We start from the raw sequence: 21370 nt of genomic DNA on the forward strand, positions 1-21370 counted from the left end.
CGGGAAGCGCGACGTCCCTGTGGCTCCGGCTCACAGCGAGCGTGGGGACGCGGCCGTTGGGGCTCAGCTGGGCGTGCGCCCTGCGAGCCGTGAGGCACATCTGGACTCTGCTCCACTTACTGGCTTCTAAACAACCTTATTTCTATTTAATAATGAAGGATTTGTGATTACTTACAATTTCAGACACTGGGATTTGGTACAGTTACATGGCTTTTTAGACTTTGTGTCCCATGAACTAAGAGTTACTCTACAAAGATTAAAAAAGAAAATGTATTCAGATCGTTACTCTTTCAAAGGAGACTTAGCTAAGCATCTGGCGTTTTTGAACAGAAACTGAAAATCGCAACAGCAGACAGCTATCGGTCTCAGTCACTGGGGCCTGATCACAAACGGACTGGCCTGCCCATTCGCAGGACGGAGCCGGCCTGGCCGGTCCCGGCCCGCGAGGCCACCCGTGCAGCCGGGGACGCGGAGCGGGTCCCTCCCCGCGAAGACTTTGGGAGCTCCTTCCCTCGATCTGCTTAAACCCCGACTGTGTGGGGCCCCTCGCACCAAATAGCTCCTCTCACTGTGTGCTTCCCAAAGCCTGAATCCCAACGGATGATATGAGCGAGACGACAGGAAAGCCGTCATTTCCTATCGTCCCCGCGGTGTTGGGGCCGTGCGCAGTGTCACAGCAAGCGTGGGTGTGCCTGCCGTGTGGCTGCTAGGGACCTCCCTCCTGACTCTTCCGGGGATTAGCCCGGAGGCGTCTGCAGGGGCGTCAGAGGCGAGGCTAACGTGTCCTGGCCGCCGCCAGCCGCGGGGGGCAGCTGTGGGTGCGCAAATTGCAAATCGGGAGCGGTTCCCGAGCGCTGCCCCTGACGGTGCTGCCCCCTGTTCCGGTGGCGTGAGCCGTTTCACCGCGACGGCGTGGACACCAGCACCTGCACAAGAACCCCGGCCGCGACGGGGCTGTCCCGGGTCACGTGCGCTCCCCTCCCCGGGGCCGCGCGCTCCCCGCGATGGCGCGGGCAGGCTTCGCTTCTGCGTCCCCCCGGCTGCTCCGGTCTGGGGCTTCCCACAGGAACTACAGCAGGTGCTGGGCACAGCCAACGGTGGCCGACAGTCTCCTGCCACCACATGGCACGGGGACCACTCTGTGCCCTTCGCTCCGTGGCTACCGCACCCTGCCCACTCACACACTCAACTCCGGGAGTCAGGACAGGACTGAGGCCCGTCCCGGATCCCAGCGCGTGTGCCCTGGCCGGGGTCCCTCCTGAGCTGGCACGCTTCACCCGGCACCCCTTGGCCCCAGCAGCCTGCCTGTCTGGGCTTCTGTTTCGTGACACCCCTGCCCCACACTTGGTAGCCGGCTCTGGGGTGAGCTGCTAATTCGTACTTGCAGTGATCCTCCCATGTTTAATACAATGCGCCCAAACTGTGTCCTGGATGCCATATTAACTCATTACTCATCTAGTTTACTCTTCCCCTTCGCGGGCAGCACACTGGCCGACTTCTGTCCCCACGGGTGCCCAGAGGTGGCAGATCTGGCCGTACTACGCCCTGGCCTGTGCCCCCGGGATCGAACGGGGGCTGTTCCGAGGAGGGGGTGTGGACACCCACTCCGCTGCCCTTGCCCTCGGCCCTCTCGGACCTGCGCCCACAATGGGGCACAGCGTGGCCTCGCAGTGCCTGTCCGGAGGAACCAAAGTCGTTCCCTTTAAGAGATGGGGTGGGGGCGCATGGGGACAGCCCAGGGGTGACCTGCCTTAGTTGTGGGAGGACAGAGTGCAGTTCGACAAACGTCCAGTATCAGGAAGATGCCACCGGGCGTTTCCTGAGAGACTGTCACGTGGTCGGAACTGTGATAAGAGCTTCAGGGAGCGCCAAAAACTACACGGCAGAACCTCGGTCTGCGAGCATAACTCCTTCCGGAAACATGCTTGGCATCCAAAGCACTCGTATATCAAAGCGAATTTCAAGAACCATTGGCTCCGATGTAATCATGTGACGTTCGGCATCACGTGTTACTTGTGTGGCAAGACGCCGCTCATTTATCAAGCGAAGGTTTATCGGAAGTGGTTGCTCGTCCTGCGGGACGCTCGCACAACAGGTTCCTGGCCAGCCACGGTTTTACCGTAAGAACTCATAGTGCCAGCCCTGGAGGAATCCAGCCAATAATTTCGAACATGAGATATACACAACTGACAACTCGGAGGACAGAAGGTATCGTAGAATCGGCTGTCACACGATTCGATACCGACTGTAAAGGATATAAAATTCAGAAACGGTGGCTTAGTATAGATGGAAGAAGTTAACGCAAAACCAACGACTTTGGAAGGAGACAGAACTGGACTCCGTCGGTCACAGGGGTGTTTCGGCTGCAGTAGCCGTGGGAGCGAAGAGACCACGTCAGGGGTGAGCACAGAGCGTACGAGGGGCAGTCGTGCTGGGGACGGGAACTAAACTGGAAAATCCCATGGCTCCAAGAACACCTGTCTACGCTCTTCCGCCACCCTGCAAATAACCGAGTTGGGGGAGATCTGCACTGCTCTGCCTCAGAAGAGCACGATAAATAAACTGCACCACCGCGACATGACCTCGTCTTTAAGAAAGGAGTTTTCAGAGAAACAGACTCGTGAATGTTCTTTATTGTAACGCTCATGACGTTGCCCAAAATAGTAGCGTCTACGACGTATCCGAATTCACCCGGACACCCGACTCATAACAAGATTACTAAAGCCATACGGGGGTGACGGGACATGAATTATTAAAGGGATATTTTTACTGATATGACAAGCTAGTTAATAAGTTAGCCAGTTCACCGCCCAACTGGAAAGAATGAGGACGGGGTGAGCTCGCCCTGGAGGACGACTGGCCTGCCTCCACGTCATGTGCTGGGCGAGAGACCACACGGGGCCGACGCAGCTCCCCTTCCGATGTCTTCAGACCTTATTTGACTTTGTTATCTTGCGGAAGTCAGAGAGGAAACTAATGAGCACCTAAGGGGGTGACGAGGCAGCGCAGCTCAGCCGTGGTTGGGAACTCGCACAGAGCCGCACAGCAGCAGCTTTCGGACCGCCCCGCTTACCACAAACGGCACAGTCCTGAGTACCGTCCAGATGCCACTTTCACCAACGGTACCAGAGGGTGGGGATACACATCACCAGGGCCGTTCAGTCGAGTGACATCGAATCAAGTCATTGTTGGCAGCAACGAAACACAAACAGAAAGCCCGTGTGGTTCCCGGCACATCATTTGCAAGGGAAGAATATTTGTAGGACCCGCACAGGTCCTTCGAAATAGAGAAAGATACATGACTGCTGGAGCAAACCTAGGAGAGCCTGGGCAGACGGTGGGGGACGGGCCGCACAGAGAGCTCCCTCCTTACTGCTCCCCCGGGAAAATGTGGGTCGGCCGAGTCACAGAGGAACCCCGGATGGCACTGTGACCCCAAGAGCACACTCCTGAAATAAATCCCCTCGATGGGGCCAGACGCACCAAAGCACGTCGTGAAGCAATACCATGGGCCAGATGCTCCCGGGGCCACAAGAAAGATAAAGGGAGTGTCTTCGGGATGGTGACGTCACAGGTCACGCCGTGTAACCACAGATGGGAGGCGTCGCCCAGGCGGCGGCTGCTTGTCCAGGGACGTGAAGACCCATGATGGTAGGTAGGACCAGTTTCGGTAACAGCGACCACACCCTCACGGATCCGTCACCAAGAGGGAAGTAAGGACAAGGGCTCCACACAGCCGGACCTCATTAAGTTAACGGAAAGTCATCGACTGCCCCGTTACACCCCCTCCCCGCCCCCCGGAAAGACCGGTTGCTAAAACCACAGCAGCAGCAGGGAACCATGGGAGCCACCGACACTGCCCAGCAACCGCGCAGAGGGGAAGGCATCGAGAAACCCAGAACCCCGCCAGGTGGTTTGCCTGGCCTCTCAACTGCCCCCAGACACCTCTCCTCCCACCAGAAGCCCCACAGGGACCTGGAGGGCCCCAGAGGCCCCAGGGAACATTTCCTGCATTGCTTGGCCTGATTTCTTTTCGGGCCCTGGGCTGTCCGACCACATCAGGTCGTGCTCCCCAAAGTCACGGAAGCAGGAATACACTGATCTCCACAAGCAATTAAAGGGCCTGATGGATGGGGCGGAAAGGGGTGCCCCATCCAAGGTTAGCGCATGAACGCTAACTTGACAAAGTTCCAGCCAGCTTGGTTAGTTTAATTAGTTACAATCAGAGACATGACTTTAAAAGGGCAAGACGAGATCCCAGATTACGTGCAGCCCGTGCCCACGTGGAGACCGCGTGCCTCGCGCCTGCCACTGAGTGGGGGCTGACCCAACAGGGAGGCGGCGGCGGGCAGGGGCTGGCAAAGGGGTAAAGGCACACCAAGACCACCGCCAGGTGAGTGCCACACCATCACTTACGTTGATGACAGCCAAGAAGGAAATAGAGCCTCTCAGTTTAAACTGACGTGAACCCGAGACAGAGCTACGAACGGCAGCGAGCCTCTGAAACACTGGCACGGCCCAGCGGGCACCGCGGAAGCCTCTCCGGCCACAACACACCAGACACACGCGGCCACGTTGTTGCTGTCACCACTCGACGTACAACACAGTCTCGAGAGGTCAGGAAGGTTTACAGGCAAAGCTGATTGTGCGACTTACGATAAAATCACAAATGTACCCAAGAGCCTCTTAAACTCTGACATTAAAGAAAGCGACAATTGACTGCTTTTAATCCTTACCCAGCCAAAGATATTTTGGGTGGTCCTGGAAGGGTGGATCCCGAAGGGACAGTAGACCCGTTGACTATGGATGGTAAGGCTCCGTTATCGAGCTGTATAAAGTCAAAGGCAAGCGTATTTCGAATTAGTGCGTGTTTTAGAAGTTCCATCCCGCCAACCCCTAGGTACAGACAACAACGACTGGTGGTTACATTACGATCACTTTACAACGTCACCTATCACCTATCACCTATCACCACCACGACCCCACTGACACAGAGGGGGCTCCGGCCAAGGCTCCTCGGCAGCAGTCGGGGGGAGCCCAGCCCAGGTCTCCCACACCCCCTGGCCACAGTGTGCCCGGGAGGAGAAGGCCCTGCCTGTGTGGACCAGGGGGCGCTGGGGTGGGGCACAGCCACGGCTGCCCGGGTCCTGCACCCCCACACAGGGGACAGCCACCGGCCGACTGGCCGGGGACACTGACACGGACAGCTTTTTCGTTTTTAGGACTGCGAAGCGTGAAATAAATTCAATTGCAAGCTTCCGTAAGCTGGAGCTGTTAATTATGATTACATTCTTGGTATAACAAGAGATCTTGACATCCGAAGTCTTATCAACCATTAGTTTTTCATCTATAGAGTCAGTTTCAACAAATCCAGACACAACGTCACAGCCTCGCACCCTCCACGCCCTTTGCCTTCTCTGCTGTCTTTCACCTTTCTCTCTGTGCCTCCTCAGCGTGGCTCACAGAGGGTGTTCCAGGGGAAAGGAAGGGGCGGCAAAGTCAGCCGTGACCTCACTCTCTTCTCAGAAGCCCACGGAAAAGTCAAGTTCTGCACACATTTAGGTTTTGAGATGATTTGTATATATCACACCTCAAGAGCCTATCCTGGTCCCTTCCTCCCCTGACAACTTGCAATGAAAAATTAAGCTTTCTATAAAAAGTACGGTCTGGTGGGACGCCCAGCTGGCTCAGTCGGTGGAACATGTGACTCCTGATCTCGGGGTTGTGAGTTCGAGCCCCACCTTGGGTGTAGACTCCTTAAATAAATACAACTTAAAAAAAAAAAAAAGTACAATCTTAGAGAAGCAAATGCTTTATTCATTCTCGTTTTCTCTCTTTTGCCTCTTGTTAAACCGTGTGTCACCACTGGCTGTGGGGCTTGAAGACACTGAGAAGCCACCCCGGGTCCCACCTTCTTCAGCACAAAGCCCCATCCTCCGGGGAACCTCCCCCAGAGCCCCTCTCTTCCACCTGGGGCTCTGCCCTCCTCGCTCGATTGCCAGGAGGGAAGTGCTCACAAGTTCCTGAAACTATCCCTTTCCTGTCACCCAGACACCCGTCAGGCCTGTGTCCCCAGTGGCGGCCCAAAGTTTTGCATGCTTTCGGAGAAAGGACTTCCCGATTCTCAGGATCGAGGCAACTCTGTGCACAAACCAGGCACAATTTCTCTTCCCCCCTTGGCTTATTTAGCCCCAAAGCAAAGCACAGAAGAGGTAGCTTCAGTGCCCCACGGGGGGTAAATCTAGGGTGACTTTGTGCCAGAACCCATGAACTTCGTCAGTGAGGGCTGGCCACCCGGGAGTGAGGGCGTGACCTTGCTAAACCGCAGATTCTGGGCCAGTGAGTCTGGGGCAGGGCCCGAGATCCTGCATTTCCGGCAAGTTCCCAAATGATGCCCAGGCTTCTGGTCCGCGCAGCCAACTGAGTAGCGAAGCGCTTCAAAAAATATACAGAATCTGGGAGCGCCTGGCGGGCTCAGTCAGGGGAGCATGTGACTCTGGACCTTAAGTTGGTGGGTTCGAGCCCCGCGTTGCGGGTAGAGAGGCCTTCAAAACAAAATCCTTCAAAGTACACACACGGACTTGGGGTTTCGCAGAGAAACGGCAAATGCATTGCTAAGATGATTGCCTCAAGGTCCACACCGGATAAGAAGTCAGGGCAGCCGACACGGGGACTGCATCACGAGCCCTGCTCACGAGCCGACGCTGCTTCGGCTCCCCGGCCCCCCCACCCCCCCGGCCCCTGCCCCTCCCTGGTCCTGTCCTTCCTTATCTCCACCCCCCCCCACCCCGTCCCCTTCCGCTACCTTCTTTCTACCCACTCCAGCCCAGCTCCCTCACGGCCGCCTCCTCCCTGTCTCTACAGCAGGATGACCCTGTGCTGTGATGTTCTGCTTTCCTGGAAAGTTCTCCCACGTGATAGTCACAGGGCTCACCCTCTCCTCTCTTTCAGGCTTTTGCCCGACTGTCACCTCCGTGGAGCCGAATGTGACTGCCCTCCTCCCCAGCGGACTTCCATTCCCCTACGCCCATCCTCTGCTCTCCTAGCATCCGTTATAAATCGTTACATTTGCCTGGTGTCTGTCTCCCACACTAAAATGTAAGCTGCAGGGGGCAGAGTCACACGCTTTCTCTTCTTCCCTTTAATTTTTTTTTTTTTTTAACGTTCGTTTATTCTTGAGACAGAGGGAGACAAAGCATGAACAGGGGAGGGCCAGAGAGAGAGGGAGACACAGAATCCGAAACAGGCTCCAGGCTCTGAGCTGTCAGCACAGAGCCCGACGTGGGGCTCGAACCCACGGACCGCGAGATCGTGACCTGAGCCAAAGTCGGACGCTCAACCAACTAAGCCCCCTCAGGTGCCCCCTAAAAGCACTTTAAACTTTAAAAAAGCATTTCCATTACACCAAGGAAGCTGAAGCACGTTCTATCCCAAGTGGGCAGCATGTGCTGGTGGGTGGCTGGGCCACAAAGGACGAGTTCAACAAACGGGCAGAGCGACGGTCTAGAGGCCGTAGCAAGGGCGCGACAGCCCCCACGGTGGGCACAGAACTGTGTCTCAAACTCACTCCACTCCCTCCCGACCCCCGGGGTCTGACCCAGCGGCGAAGGTACGGGGTACTTAGTAAAGGCAGAGTATAAATTCTATTTCCTGAGTAAGTCCAACCTCGACAACTGAAATGTTAGGAGAAAATAATGCCCAACTGTATTTTTTTTTTAATTTAAAACAATGACTCACTTGTGTAACGAGATTTAATTTTGCTGGGACTGGCAAAAATCTTCCTACTAAAGTAGTCATTGGTTTAGGGACATCTGTAAGGAAGACAATTAAAATTAATTGGTAACATGCATTGTTTCTTTTCGTTTGCACATGGAAGAAAGTACAAACATGATCACGAATCACGGATGTATCGTGTGCAAAATCATTTAAACTTATCTTGATCCCATTTGTTTTTTTACTCTGTAAAACCTTTGGAGTCAATGTATTTTATTTTGTTCGCTAATGACACCCTTTTTCTTGGTCATAAAGCTACTTAAGCTCCCAAGGATAGTCGACTATATTCAACACACACACACACACACACACACACACACACACACACACCTCTGTTGCCAGTGCCCAGGTTCCCAAACTGTGTGCCAAGGTGCCCTCAGGTACCACAGCCAACTCAGCAGGGAGTCTCAGCGTCGTCGCACTTTCAGAGGAAGCACAGCGACATCTGTTGGACACCACGCGAACTACTTCCAATTTATGTGCATTCTCTTTTCAAATGGCTACTCTCTTGCTAGGATGTAAATACGCACAAGGCTATTTGGACCACACTCTTTAACTACCGGCACTGATAGTATCTCTCTGGTCTAAGGGTGCTACGAAAAACACTCCCCAGGCGTTAAGAGCCCTGAAGATCTCTGTGTGCATGAGTCCATGTGGAAGAAGAAATGTGTCTTAGCGTCCTGAATCACTTAACCAACTGAACACATTTCTTGCTCCTGGCTTATGCGGCCTTTGAGTGACGTTATCTTGAGACTCTGGTAACAGGATGCACTGATTTTACGCGGGTATTTAATATGTGCACGGGGGGGGTACGATTATGTGACAAGGAAGCAGATTTGGAGAACATTATATAAACCCTCTCCTTCTGTGGATCTAAGGGCATTAGGATTTTGTCATGTTCCGGGACGGGACTGAGGAAAGCACCCCTCTCTGCCCGTGTAGAGGATCAGACGCCTCTCTGACCTACAGGGACTGGAGCCAGAAAATCCGTGGGCACGTAGCAAAGGGCTTCTAGAAGACAAAACCCCAAGCCCAATCCTGTATCGTTGAAAAGCAAACGTCTTGAAGGCATTTTGTCTGTCCCTAAATAAAGACAGGATGGGATAGGAGTCATGATATTTCTTTTGGCCATGAACTCCAAAGTTCCACCGAAATGACATCTGTATTTATTCTTGATTTAAATTATTGGCAGGTGCGTCACAGGGAACAGAGTCAACATATTGTATCAACTTTGTGCCACAACAGATGTAATCAGACTTCTTGTGTTGATCAGTTCCCAGTGCATACAAATGTCAAATCACTACGTTATTCACATGAGACTAGCAGAACATGGTATGTTAATTACACTTCAACAACAACAAAAATAAAACAAAAATAAATAAATCATTGGCAAGGTCAGTGAAACATCGGATAACATTCTGGTTAACTCCAGGTTTAGAATAACGATCACGTATATGATCCACACAGAGAGGCCCAGTTCTCAAGAATGAGTGTCTAACTTTTGTAAACCCAATCCTAAAGCGATGTCATTTATTCTTTCTCTGATCATGTGTAAGTAACTTGGGGAGAATCAAGTACTTATAGGTCATTAATTATGGTGATGCCCGTTTAAAGATGTTTCGGAGTGAGTGGCAGCGAAATCAGCAGCGGCTATAGTTATTTCAAAGCTCACGGTGATTGAAGCCCAGCCATAGTTCTCATCCATCACGTGAAAACGTTCCCATTAAAATGCGTATGGTTTATACCCCACCTGAACAGTCAGCCCCCACCCAGTATGGGGAAGTTTGGTATTTCCGCCCAGTCCCCTGTAGACACACCCACCCGTCGGTGACAGCAGTCGCCTCTTGGGACCCCCAAAGCTCTCTGCAGCCAGCAGCACGAGGGGGTAACCGCCCAAGAACACAGCGCACATCAATTCGTCTACACGGATTTGTTTTCTATTCCTACTTCACCCACAAGGGCTGTGAGACTTGCCACGCTGCCCGTTTCATAACCTAACTGCCTATTTCACGTTTACTCTACATCCAAAGCCAAACACACTCACTCACAACTTCCGTACGACGTAGGACACAATTTTCGTAGGAGTTTGCTCTGTACCTGACTGTAGGTAGTTATTTTGGTCTGGATACTGAGGAACCAAATGAACTGCTTTCAGCTCTCTCGTGCCAGAATTGTCTACACACAGCATTTGTGTGCCCCCCTTCAACTGACATATCACCTAAAATGAGAAATAATGATCAGGTTTCGTTTTTAAAAGATAGCCAGTAATAGGAACCTAGAGAACCTTAAATCTGAGAAAGTGACTTCAATCCAGAATTTGTTTTAATGGAAAACGGCAAACTAGAGATCTGTTCTCGAGTTCTGACTCTACAGTAACATGCTCTCTGGAGGCACCGACCCCCGCCCCCGGAAGCGTGTTGTGAGATGTGTCCGGTGTGTTGATGGAAGTCTGCTGACGCCTTCCCCTACGGGTGCCTGCCCGCGGAGGGCCAGGGTCAAGAGCAGGCGACTATGCACCAGGGCTCCCTCCACCACCCTTGGGCCCCACTGTCAGCACGAATGAAGAGTGTGGTGATGGGCCCAGTGCCAGCCCTGTTCAGGTCCAGGTAACCATAAGAAAGACTTTGTCCCCCTGACTTCATCTCTGGAGCTGGTCACACCCTTAGGATAATCTTTAATTTTATGACTTGTTCTCCCCTGCTATACACACATATTTATCATTCTTGTACACGTGTGTTTTTTTTTTTCTAATGTTCATTTATCTTATTCCCTGCAAGCACCATTTAGAAAGGCTAATCCGGGGCGCCTGGGTGGCTTGGTCGGTCAAGCGTCCGACTTCGGCTCAGGTCAGGATCTCACGGTCCGTGAGTTCAAGCCCCGCATCGGGCTCTGTGCTGACCGCTCAGAGCCTGGAGCCTGTTTCAGATTCTGTGTCTCCCTCTCTCTCTGCCCCATCCCCACTCATGCTCTGTCTCCCTCTGTCTCAAAAATAAATAAATGTTAAAAAAAATTTTTTTTAATTAAAAAAAAGAAAAAAGAAAAAAAAAGAAAGGCTAATCCAAGAAGCCGAAGATTCGAAGAGGCCACGTCAGTCTTCCTGGGCCTGACTGGCACTCTCCGATCACCCAGTTGGATTCGAACCACCGACAAATCCTCAGCGAGCCAGGTGAGTCCGTCAGTCAAAGACAGAAGTCAAGCAAAGCACAGACAGAGTCCTCGCTGGGTGCGCTCCCGTCCAAGCCATTACGGCGTGAATACGGAAGAGAAGTCGTGGTTTCTGCCCACGCACAGCTTCTAATTCTGAGGGTCAAACCACAGATACCCAGAGAAGCTCTGGTTTCTGACTTTAAGTCGCCTTTGGGTTTGCATAAAGGACTGAGGTCACCAGAATAACGCACGTGGAGCCTTGCAAATGCTGATCGCTGGGTCAAACCCTTAGATCACCCTGACATGGGCTAAGAGGCCAGTATTCATGTTTGGTTGGAATTTTATTTGTATTCAGAGGATAGAGCCCTAGCCACACACACACACACACACACACACACACACACACACACACAGGTGCACAAAACTGGGGGAAACGTCCAGAGTGGGCTCTCCCGGGCTCTGCCGTGTCCCCCCCAGGATCGTGCCCGGGCTACTCGGTCGTCGGGCAGCACTGGAAGGTTCTCATCCTGCTCGCCTGGTCCGGGCATCCTGGGAAAGCTCTGCTCTCAGAACGCGTGGGCCTGAGTAAAACCGCAGAGAGGCAGGGCCCAGCTAAGCCCGGGTCTGTGATGAGCTCATTTTCAAGTGTTTCCTAGTTCAAGCCTGTGCCTTAGAGCTTAGGCCTCCTTTCTCAGAATAAAGAGCCGCCACGGAGAAGGCAATCTCTGTCTCTGGTTCCTTGGACTCTTTGCTAGAGGAACAGGCAGGCCCCGATCCTCGGGCTCCCCTCTCCTCCGGAGGCCTCACCACACGGAGACCTGGAGTCCCAGATGTACCACTGGCAAGCACACCATGTAGCATCTGTTTTCTGAACCGTGAAACGTAGATAAAAATTATGTCTCCCCTACAGAGTTGACAGGAGGATTAAATGGAAATACAAAGTAACACCAGCACATAAACCACAGTCATGCGAGTATTACTTGGCATTATTAGGAATGTGGGGGCAGGCAGGAAGGGAAACAGCCACCCCGGAACCTCAGCACCGCCCGCCCAACCACAGAGCTCTGCAGGCTCCCCGGTCCCTGGGCCACCCCCCCGGGTCTGCGCTGGCCGAGGGGACTCGCGGTTACCCTCCTTGGCAACACGGCAACACCCTGACCTTTGTCTGGTCTGCTACGACCCGGGCAAGGAGGATCTTGGAGACGAACGGAGCCCTAGCAAGGTCCTAATTACGTCCCTCTTCTGCGAGATGAGACAGCCAAAAAGGCGGGGTCGACAAGTAAACAGGATGAAATCAACAACTCCTGTTGACTTGGCGACGATCAGAGTCAGACGTTTAAGATCCCGTTAGACACATTTCTTTGGCATCGTTACCATTGGGTTAGAGCAGCCGGCGGCCTCCTCTGCTTCCTGGGATGACTCAAACGTGTGACAGGGTTCGGGGCCAAGAGCGTTCTGAAAAGTTGCCTCCTCTGGGTTGTTACTTATAACTGCGCCACCGGCTTCCTTTATTTCCACCTAAAAAAAGCAATTTTTATTCTAGAGATCACACCGTGGACACAGGGGTTCAAGGCTGCATAATACGGAAAATTCTCTGTGGAAGTTACGTTTTTTAAAGTAGAGAGCCCTTCCCTTTCCTTCTGCCCCTCACTGTCATTCTCCCTATGGGGGGCAAGGGATGAGGGGGTGGGGGGGGGGGTGCGATGAGCCATCTGACCTGCGTCGCTGGGGAGTAAGGACCCGGAGGACTGAGACCATCTGCCCTCAACTGAGGTACCCCGGGTGTGGAGCTGTGATTTCGAGGTGGCGCTCATGCTGTTTCAAACACACGTCGTAAGGACTTCCCGGCTGGCCGGGGTGCCCCTGGAGCTGCTGGACGGTCCCCCACCCTGTAAAGGAGCTGACAGCCCTGTGGGACCTCCCTCAAAATGGCCTCAAAGGCTGCCCCTTTCTCCCCGTTCTTAGAGCGTGCTCATCAGGTTGTATTTAATGTTTCAGTTGACTATTTTGTTTTGTTTTTTCTCGAGACGCCCACAATCCCCGCTGATGTTTCAGTAATGTCGAGAACGCATTTACAGCCGAACTTACAATTACACAGTAGTGCTCTCCTGACTGCGTGGCAGGACGATCACTAACAAGAAACACTGAGGTCAGGGGGAACTGCCAACCGTGTCTCCAAGCCACGCGCGGTAACAGCTGCCCACTCAGTGGCACGGGGCACCACCACCAGAGAGGGGGCGAAATGCCAGGGGTACCACTGAAAATCAATGCAATTTAAAAACCAAAAAGACTCATGGGGAGCCTGGGCGGCTCAGTCGGTTACATGTCCGACTTCGGCTCAGGTCATGATCTCATGGTCCGTGAGTTCGAGTCCCACTTGGGGCTCTGTGCCGACAGCTCGGAGCCTGGAGCCTGCTTCCGATTCAGTGTCTCCCTCTCTCTCTCTCTCTCTGCCCTTTCCCCACTCACACTCTGTCTCTCACTCAAGAAAAAAATAAATAAAATAAAAACATTAAAAAAAAAAGACTCAGTGGTTAAAGAAATTGCCATCAGATTTCGGTATCCCAAAACCATGAGGATTCTTCCTAAAATTTGCCGAGAACACAGTGACTTTCCAAACTAGGTCCCTTTAGGGGGCAGCACACATTTCCTGGGGATCCTTCGTTGCCTTTAAAAACGGACTTGTTTCCTTTCGGCGAGAACAAAGCAGAAATCACCAGTGGTTCTAAAAGGGGGCGGTGGGCTGACAATTAGCGGGAGTTTATGTAAACTGGGATTCGTGTTACATGTGCCCGAGGAACAGCCCCTTAGCAGCAGAAAGCAGCTCTCACAGTTTGATTCCACGATTCCACGAAAACTCAACCACACTGCACTTTTCACAGACACTATTAACACTAACGTCAACAGGGGCCCCTTTCCTAAAGCCAGTGACAGCAACAGGGCCCAGGACGACGCGCTTCCTGGCTCCTTCCCTCTGCTGCCCTGTGCTCTCTGCAGCGTTAGCCCACCTTGGAACCAGGGCCCCAGGACCCAACTCTCCTCCGGGCAGAATGGCTCGCTGGGGAACCGCCACCCGGCTTCCAGAGCGGGGCGCTCAGTTGGAAGGCGTGAATCCAACCGGGGATGCTACGAAAGGCTTGGGGGGGGGGGGGTCTTGGGACGACCTGGGACAGGGTGACAGAGGTCCCGAGCCTTTTTCCCACATGGATCTTACTGGAATCACCCGGACACCGGGGTGGGCGGCTCCTTCTCTGGCCCAGGCGCCCAGGGGCAGGACGGCGGGACTCCTGTGCGGGGCCAGCAGGGAGGACAGGAAGTGGACGTTGTAGGCCTGCGGCTGCGGGGCCACGGGCAGGACGGCGTCTTCCAGGGGGCTGAGGTCGGGGAGGCCGGGGTACTCCGCCAGCATCTCCTGGGCGTGGTCGCTCCCCCCCAGCTGCGCTTTGCCCTGGGTCTCACAGTCCGCCTGCAGCGGGGGGCTGAACGCGTGCAGGCAGGGCTCCGTGGGGTCCGCGGGGCTCAGGTCCGCGTCTTTAAACACGTGGAACTCGCCCTCCTCGCGCTTCACCACCACCGGGGCTCTCAGGGCGAGGCTGTCGGGAACAAACGGACTGTCTGCGCTGAAAAGGTCTGTCACCATCTCCTCGGGACTGGACATCCCGCCAAGCAGAGGGGCCTCCTCCATGTCTGCTGAGGGGACCTCGGGCCGGGCGTCGCCCTGCAACCCTCGCCGCGCGCAATCCGGCCGGGAGCCAAGCACCTGCACACACATGGCCAGGTGAGGGGGGTGCGGCCCCGCCCTGACCCCGGGGGTCCCTCCATCCCCCACCCAGGGCCCTACCCGGGAGAGGTCCCCCCACCCCTAAGGGCCTGACCCGAGAAAGGTCCCCCCCGTCCCCAAGGGGCTGACCCGAGACAGGTCCCTCCTCCCCCCCGTCCCTGAGGGCCTGACCGGGGAGGGGTCCCTCTGTCCTCGAGGGGCTGACCCGAGATGTCCCCCCCCGTCCCTGAGGGCCTGACCCGAGAGAGGTCCCCCCGTCCCCGAGGGCCTGACCAGGAAGAGGTGCCTCCATCCCCGAGGGCTGACTGGGGAGGGGTCCCACACGTCCCCGAGGGTCTGACCCGACAGGTACCCCCGTCCCCGAGGGGCTGACCCGGGAGAGGTACCCCAGTCCCCAAGGCGCTGACCCAGGAGAGGTACCACCATCCCCGAGGGGCTGACCCAAGAGAGATCCCTCCTCCCCCCCCGTCCCTGAGGGCCTGACCGGGGAGGGGTCCCTCTGTCCCCGAGGGACTGACCCGAGAGGTCCCCCCCCATCCCTGAGGGCCTGACCCGAGAGAGGTCCCCCCGTCCCCGAGGGCCTGACCAGGAAGAGGTGCCTCCATCCCTGAGGGGCTGACTGGGGAGGGGTCCCACACGTCCCCGAGGGTCTGACCCGACAGGTACCCCCATCCCCGAGGGGCTGACCCGGGAGAGGTACCCCAGTCCCCAAGGGGCTGATCAGGGAGGGGCCCCGTGGTTCCCAAGGTGCTGACCCAGGAGAGGTACCCCCATCCCCAAGGGGCTGACCCTAGAGAGGTCCCCCCGTCCCCGAGGGGCTGACCCGGGAGAGGTACCCCCGTCCCCGAGGGCCTGACCAGGAAGAGGTCCCTCCATCCCCGAGGGGCTGACCCGGGAGAGGTCCCCCCATCCCTAAGGGCCTGACCCGAGAAAGGTCCCCCCCATCCCCAAGGGGCTGACCCAAGAGAGGTCCCTCCTTCCCCCCGTCCCTGAGGGCCTGGCCCGAGAGAGGTCCCCCCGTCCCCGAGGGCCTGACCAGGAAGAAGTCCCTTCATCCCCGAGGGGCTGACTGGGGAGGGGTCCCACCCGTCCCCGAGGGTCTGACCCGACAGGTACCCCCGTCCCCGAGGGGCTGACCCGGGAGAGGTACCCCAGTCTCCAAGGGGCTGATCGGGGAGGGGCCCCATGGTTCCCAAGGCGCTGACCCAGGAGAGGTACCACCATCCCCGAAGGGCTGTCCCGAGCGAGATCCCCCTGTCCCCGAGGGCCTGACCAGGGAGAGGTCCCTCCATCCCCGAGGGGCTGACCCGAGAGAGGTCCCTCCATCCCCGAGGGCCTGACCCGAGAGAGATCCCCCTGTCCCCAAGGACCTAACCAGGGAGAGGTCCCTCCATCCCCGACGGGCTGACTGGGGAGGGATCCCACCACTCCCCCAGGGTCTGACCCGACAGGTACCCCCATCCCTGAGGGGCTGACCCTAGAGAGGTCCCCCCGTCCCGGAGGGGTTGACCCGGGAGAGGTACCCCCGTCCCCGAGGGCTTGGCCCGAAAAAGGTACCCCCATCCCCGAGGGGCTGACCCAGGAGAGGTACCCCCGTCCCCGAGGGCCTGGCCCGAGAGAGGTACCCCCGTCCCCGTGGGGCTGACCCGGGAGGGGCCCCGCGGTCTCCGAGGCCCTGACTAGGGGACCCACGGTCCCTCTCCCCTCCTGCAGACCCCTAGGCCGGGCCCGGGGACCGCGGGGATATCGATGTCGGCTGACGTTTCAGTTGTCGGAGGGGGCGCGGGCTCAGGCCTCTTCAGGGGGACGCACCTGGGGCCGCGGGGGCTGCGGGAGCGCGGATCCAGGAGGCGGGGCGGGGCGAGCGGGCCCCTCACGTGCCCGTGGCCGTTGGCGGTTGGGACTGGGAACGGGGCGGGGCAGCGGTGGGCGGGGCCACTGCGCGGGCGGAGCCGAGCTGCGGGTGCGTCAGGAGGGGACGGGCCGGCTGCTGCGGGGTCGGAGGTCGGAGGTCGGAGGTCGGAGGTCGGAGGCGGGGCGGGGGGCGGGGTGAGGGCCGGGGAAGCTCCCGGGGTCCTCAGCGCCAGGCTCACAGGGAGAAACTGAGGCCCTCAGACCAGTCTGACTTGTTCAGATCAAAATTAAGGTAGATTTTTTTTTCCTTAAGTGAATAATACATAATCTCTCCTACTGAAATATTTAAACATTACAAATGGAGCTGAAGTTTCCTTAAGCACCACGCCAGTCCCCAAAGGGGATGCTGAAGTCGGCTGTGGATCTTTCCAGCCCTCTCCAGGGCCTCACTTACACGGGCGTGTGTCGATGAGCTTCCTCTCATTTTATGGCTGAAATAGTCACATCACGAGGAAGTTCAGCGGAGTTCGGGGCAGGGCTGAGAACGCAGTGGGGCTTCCCGAACCGTAGGGATCTGGAAGGCAGCCGACGCGAACAGCAGCGAAGAGCTCCAAGAGCCTGTGACCAAGCACATCAGCCCGTGAGGCCCTGCCCTTCACTCTCTCGTGACGGACACTTGCATCGAGCCGCTCTGGTCATCAGGCGTGCGCAGCCACCTGGGTGAGTCACAAGCCAGCCAGACTCAAAGACCCAGGAGCTCCGGAACACTCCCAGATGTGATGCCGGCCCGGCTGGGTCAGCCAAAGCCAGAGCCATCTCGTTCCTCAGGCCCGGGCCCAACTCCACCTCCTGTTTGAGCCAGCTACGTCCCCCTCCTCATGACCCTCTCGTCTGCCTTGGGACACCAAGGATCCTTTGAACGGCTGTCTTGGTTCTCTCCTCCCCCCACTGGATCCGATCTCCACCACCGCCAGAACCTGGTGGGGCCCCCGCTCTACCGAGCAGAGCTTGGCACGCAATAGGCACTCAATAAAGACTACTGAGAAAACGAATTCGTGCATTCACCGAACAGATGTTTGTTGAGCACCTACTATACGAAGGACACTGTTCCAGGCGTGGGGGCGGGAAGGGAACGCATAAAGGGATGAAGAATAGAAACCCACGGCCCACAGCAGCTTCCTTTCCACTCTGCCCAAGCCAGGCCACGGGCACAAACCCCTCACCTCTGTCTCCAGGGCCTGACTTCCTTCGTCCCTGACTCATAGCCTCCTTATCAACATAAGGGAAGAGCCAGAAACAAAGACTGGGATTAATGTTTTATTAATGATAACATTCATCCTGCATTTCTAAGATTTACATCCAAAAGAGCATATTGTATTTACATGCAACGGACAGCCCAAGGTAACAAATTCAAACCACAGCTCCTTTAAGAAAAGACTATGGCTTATTCCACGTTAAATTAAATACATTAATACTCTTCCCTCCTCCTTGCAACATGTACACTAAAAACCCACTCTTCTTTCTTTCAGGAAATATAAAATTGCATTGATAACTGCGCTGGTTAACGACAGGTAATTACATTGGAAATATTTAAACCTGAGAGACAAGCCCAAATAGGTATTAAGTGCTACGGGTCAACATTCAAATTCACATGCGAACGCGAAGAGAATGCAGACTTGTCAGGTCAATAGTGCAGGATTTAGGTGGCTCTGACAGTCGCCGATGCCCCCTTGATTGGAAGCCGTGCCCACCCGGGGCAGACTGCGTTAGTCCCCACCCCCCACCTCCTTGACTGTGAACCACAGATGAACACGAGGGTTTGTTATCATAGTTGTTGGTTTTCATCTTAGTTTTGTTTTTGTTTTTGTTTTTTTTTTTGCCTGTTTTCATTTCTTCTTGCTTTTAAGAACAAAAAAAAAAATCTTTGGCCCATTTAGGTGGGAATTTTGCATGAAAACATATACATAAATAAATGTGCTCTGCAAGCAAGCGCCCTGTCTCCTCCAACAGTTCAGCCTGGCCATTGTATCACTGGAGTGCACAACTCTTTACAGAAGCAAGCCCGACCGGAGCAAAGTGGTCAGAAGAATAAATACACAGTTTTAAAAACGGGACAGCTGAGCCTGTCACTACCGCCCAGAGGCAGTGGGTGATTTCATTCCATGATCCTTACGTTTTACATTAAATACGGAAGACGATTCAGTGCATAATCGCTTTTTGGTCAATCAGACTCTCTCCATAAAGGCACTCCCCACCCGAAGGATAGGCTACGTTAAGCTTAGCACCTGTCACCGGTGACTCGTGGCGGGTCACCGAGATGGCGTGGCCTCCTGTTCCCATCTCCCCGCATCTCGGCTGGAAAGGAAAGGGGTCCTCCCTCCCCAGGTGGGGTTAGAAAGCACGCCCGGGGCCTCCGGGTGCTGCACTGTCCTGACCCTTCTGAGGTCACTCTTCCCGTTTCTGGAGCTGTTTTTCCTTCGTCGGTGGTCAACGTCACACCCTCCTTGCCGTCAGCCCCGGGGAAGCAGTAATCCCGAGGCACGTCCTGTACCTTTTTATTCTTCAGGGACTACGGCAGACGCGGTCACGATCTCCCTCGCTCCCCGTTTCTGACACACGCACACTCTTTCTTTTGTCGCTTAATGATGCAAGGAAGGCGGGCCGGAGAGAGGGCTCTAGGCCAGCTGCCCTCCCAAGGAAACTGGTCTTTCTAGGGGTAGGGAAGCCACAGGAAACGCTTATTTACAGGGTTATCCGCTCCGTAAACGAGAAAGGAGTAAGACGCTCACCATTCCACCTGACGGTTTGCAGAGCACATCTTGCCTACGGTCTCCCTTTCATTAGGGCCTCGCGTTTTTAAGGCACTGGGTTTGAAGACTTGCACAGTCAGTAAAAACTACAGAATACGGGATGCTAACTCGCTTCAGACACGGAGAGGCACACACAGACTACCAAGCCAGACGAGGACAGAGTTACTACCCACAGGGACACAAAACTGGTTCCCAAAGCACGAGGCTTCCATTAGTGCATTATACACGCGTCAACTACGAACAGTCTAACATCTCTGCCTGGAATGCTCCTCTCTCTGCACAAAAAAAAAAGCTCCGATAAAAAGTAAATGCCCGTTAAGGACCAGGTATTCGGTCCCCACCGAGGAAACGTGCCACTGTCATTTCCCACGGGTGAAGTCACAACCCCACTAGTCCCTTAACTAGCTCAACCAGATTTTTATCCCATATATAAACGCAGTGTGGCTGCAAAAACTTTCGGGGGGGGGGGGGGAGGGGGCACCTTATCAAACATTCCCAAAGTCAGGACCTGCCAGGAAGTAGTGGGATTATACTTCACAGGGTGACGAAGGCTGTTCTAGGAAACAACACCACCAAACCCCGGGCGGGAAGGAAAACTTCTGGGTTTCTTGAGCGATTTTTCACCCCGAACTATAATCAGGAGCAGCAGCTACTTTTCATTTGGTTTTTATCAGCAGAGCTCGTTTTCCTTCACGGTGGCTCTCGTGGGATTACTTTCTGGAGTTGGAGCTGAACCCAAACAAACCGATGATGTCGGTCATGGCCTGTTTCAGGTGCTTCCCAAAGCGATGCGAGTCCTGGCGTTCAAAAACAAAAACCGGGAAAACACACGTTACGACGCGGAAATCCCCATACCGCGAGCCACTGACAAACGGCCCCTTGCAAACATTCCTCTTTGCCAGTTCTCGAAGCTCTGACTTTATGGATTCATCACCAGGTCACGCGTCCTGGAGACGTGCTGAGGGTTCGCGGAGATAACCGGCCGTGTGCGGGTGCGGGTGTGCTTTTGCTGGAAGGCCTCCCCCCCATGGCAACACGTTACATAAAACACGATAAATAAATGAATTCCAGTCCTCTCTGCTAACAGGGCACTTGGCATTGCTTTCAGGCGTTGCTTTCCACGTGAAAAGGAAGCATAGAGACAAGGATAGGGGGCTCCAGCGTGGCTCAGTTGGTTAAGCGTCCCACTTCGGCTCAGGTCATGACCTCACAGTTTGTGAGTTCAAGCCCCACGCCTGGCTCTGTGCTGACGGCTCGGAGCCCGGAGCCTGCTGCGGATTCTGTGTCTCCCTCGCTCTCTGCCCCTCCCCGGCTCACACTCTGTCTCTCTCAAAAATAAACATAAAAAAAATTTTTTTTAATCTTTTAAGTTAATTAGGTTGAGAGAGGAGCGCCTGGGTGGCTCAGCTAGTTATGCATCCCACTCTTGTTTTGGTTCAGGTCGTGATCCCATGGTTCGTGGGTTCAAGCTCCGCATCGGGCTCCACACTATTAGCACAGAGCCTGCTTGGGGTTCTCTCTCTCTCTCTCTCTCTCTCTCTCTCTCTCTCTCTCTCAAATTAAATAAACTGAAAAACTTAGGTTAAGAGAATTTTGAAATTCATTTATTTGAAACAAAGTCCAAGGCAAGTAAAAATACACAGTTGAACTGGTCTTTTCCATCAAAGTGAGGAAAAACACTTCTGTCAAATTAAAAAGAAGGCCGTAAAAACACCCCGTCTTTAGAAAAGGGGGCCCTGTTTCGTACTTACGGTCTCAGGGCAGGAGTATTTGGAAGATATGTGGAAGTTGATGAGGTTCTCGCCCACGAGGATGTAGGACACCCCGTACCCATCGTCCGCAACCTACAGAGCAAGGCAAGTTTCAGCTGAACCTCGGGAAAGGAGATGATGTGAAAACGGGACTAACGTTTTTCCATACAAGACTGGCATTAACACCTGCATTAACAGTCTGCAGAATTCCTCTACAGCGGTGCCCGACAAGGCAAGGAGGGGCGCGTGGAACG

At 54.8% G+C, this 21370-nt stretch overlaps 2 protein-coding genes across 13 annotated transcripts in view; both read right to left on the minus strand.

Moving 5' to 3' along the window:
- Positions 1-16650, minus strand: part of TESMIN (testis expressed metallothionein like protein) — a 43605-nt gene extending 26955 nt beyond the window's left edge. For 5 of the 11 annotated variants that reach the window (XM_045039671.1, XM_045039665.1, XM_023240170.2 and 2 more), the window contains exons 1-7: positions 16348-16507; positions 14135-14680; positions 12295-12438; positions 9871-9991; positions 7738-7811; positions 4737-4828; positions 176-247 (exon numbers count right to left, since the gene is read on the minus strand). In XM_045039671.1, coding sequence (XP_044895606.1) covers positions 176-247; positions 4737-4828; positions 7738-7811; positions 9871-9991; positions 12295-12438; positions 14135-14605 — 974 coding nt within the window. In that variant the 5' untranslated portion in view covers positions 14606-14680; positions 16348-16507. The other 6 variants (XM_019812808.3, XM_045039669.1, XM_045039670.1 and 3 more) reach the window with 4 other exon arrangements.
- Positions 16651-17859: 1209 nt separating this feature from the next.
- Positions 17860-21370, minus strand: part of CPT1A (carnitine palmitoyltransferase 1A) — a 55542-nt gene continuing 52031 nt past the window's right edge. For both annotated transcript variants that reach the window (XM_023240171.2, XM_045039664.1), the window contains exons 18-19: positions 21117-21209; positions 17860-20162 (exon numbers count right to left, since the gene is read on the minus strand). In XM_023240171.2, coding sequence (XP_023095939.1) covers positions 20076-20162; positions 21117-21209 — 180 coding nt within the window. In that variant the 3' untranslated portion in view covers positions 17860-20075. The remainder of the gene's footprint in view (positions 20163-21116; positions 21210-21370) is intronic.

This window comes from Felis catus, chromosome D1 (genome assembly GCF_018350175.1).
Source record: "Felis catus isolate Fca126 chromosome D1, F.catus_Fca126_mat1.0, whole genome shotgun sequence".
NCBI classification, from domain to species: domain Eukaryota; kingdom Metazoa; phylum Chordata; class Mammalia; order Carnivora; family Felidae; genus Felis; species Felis catus.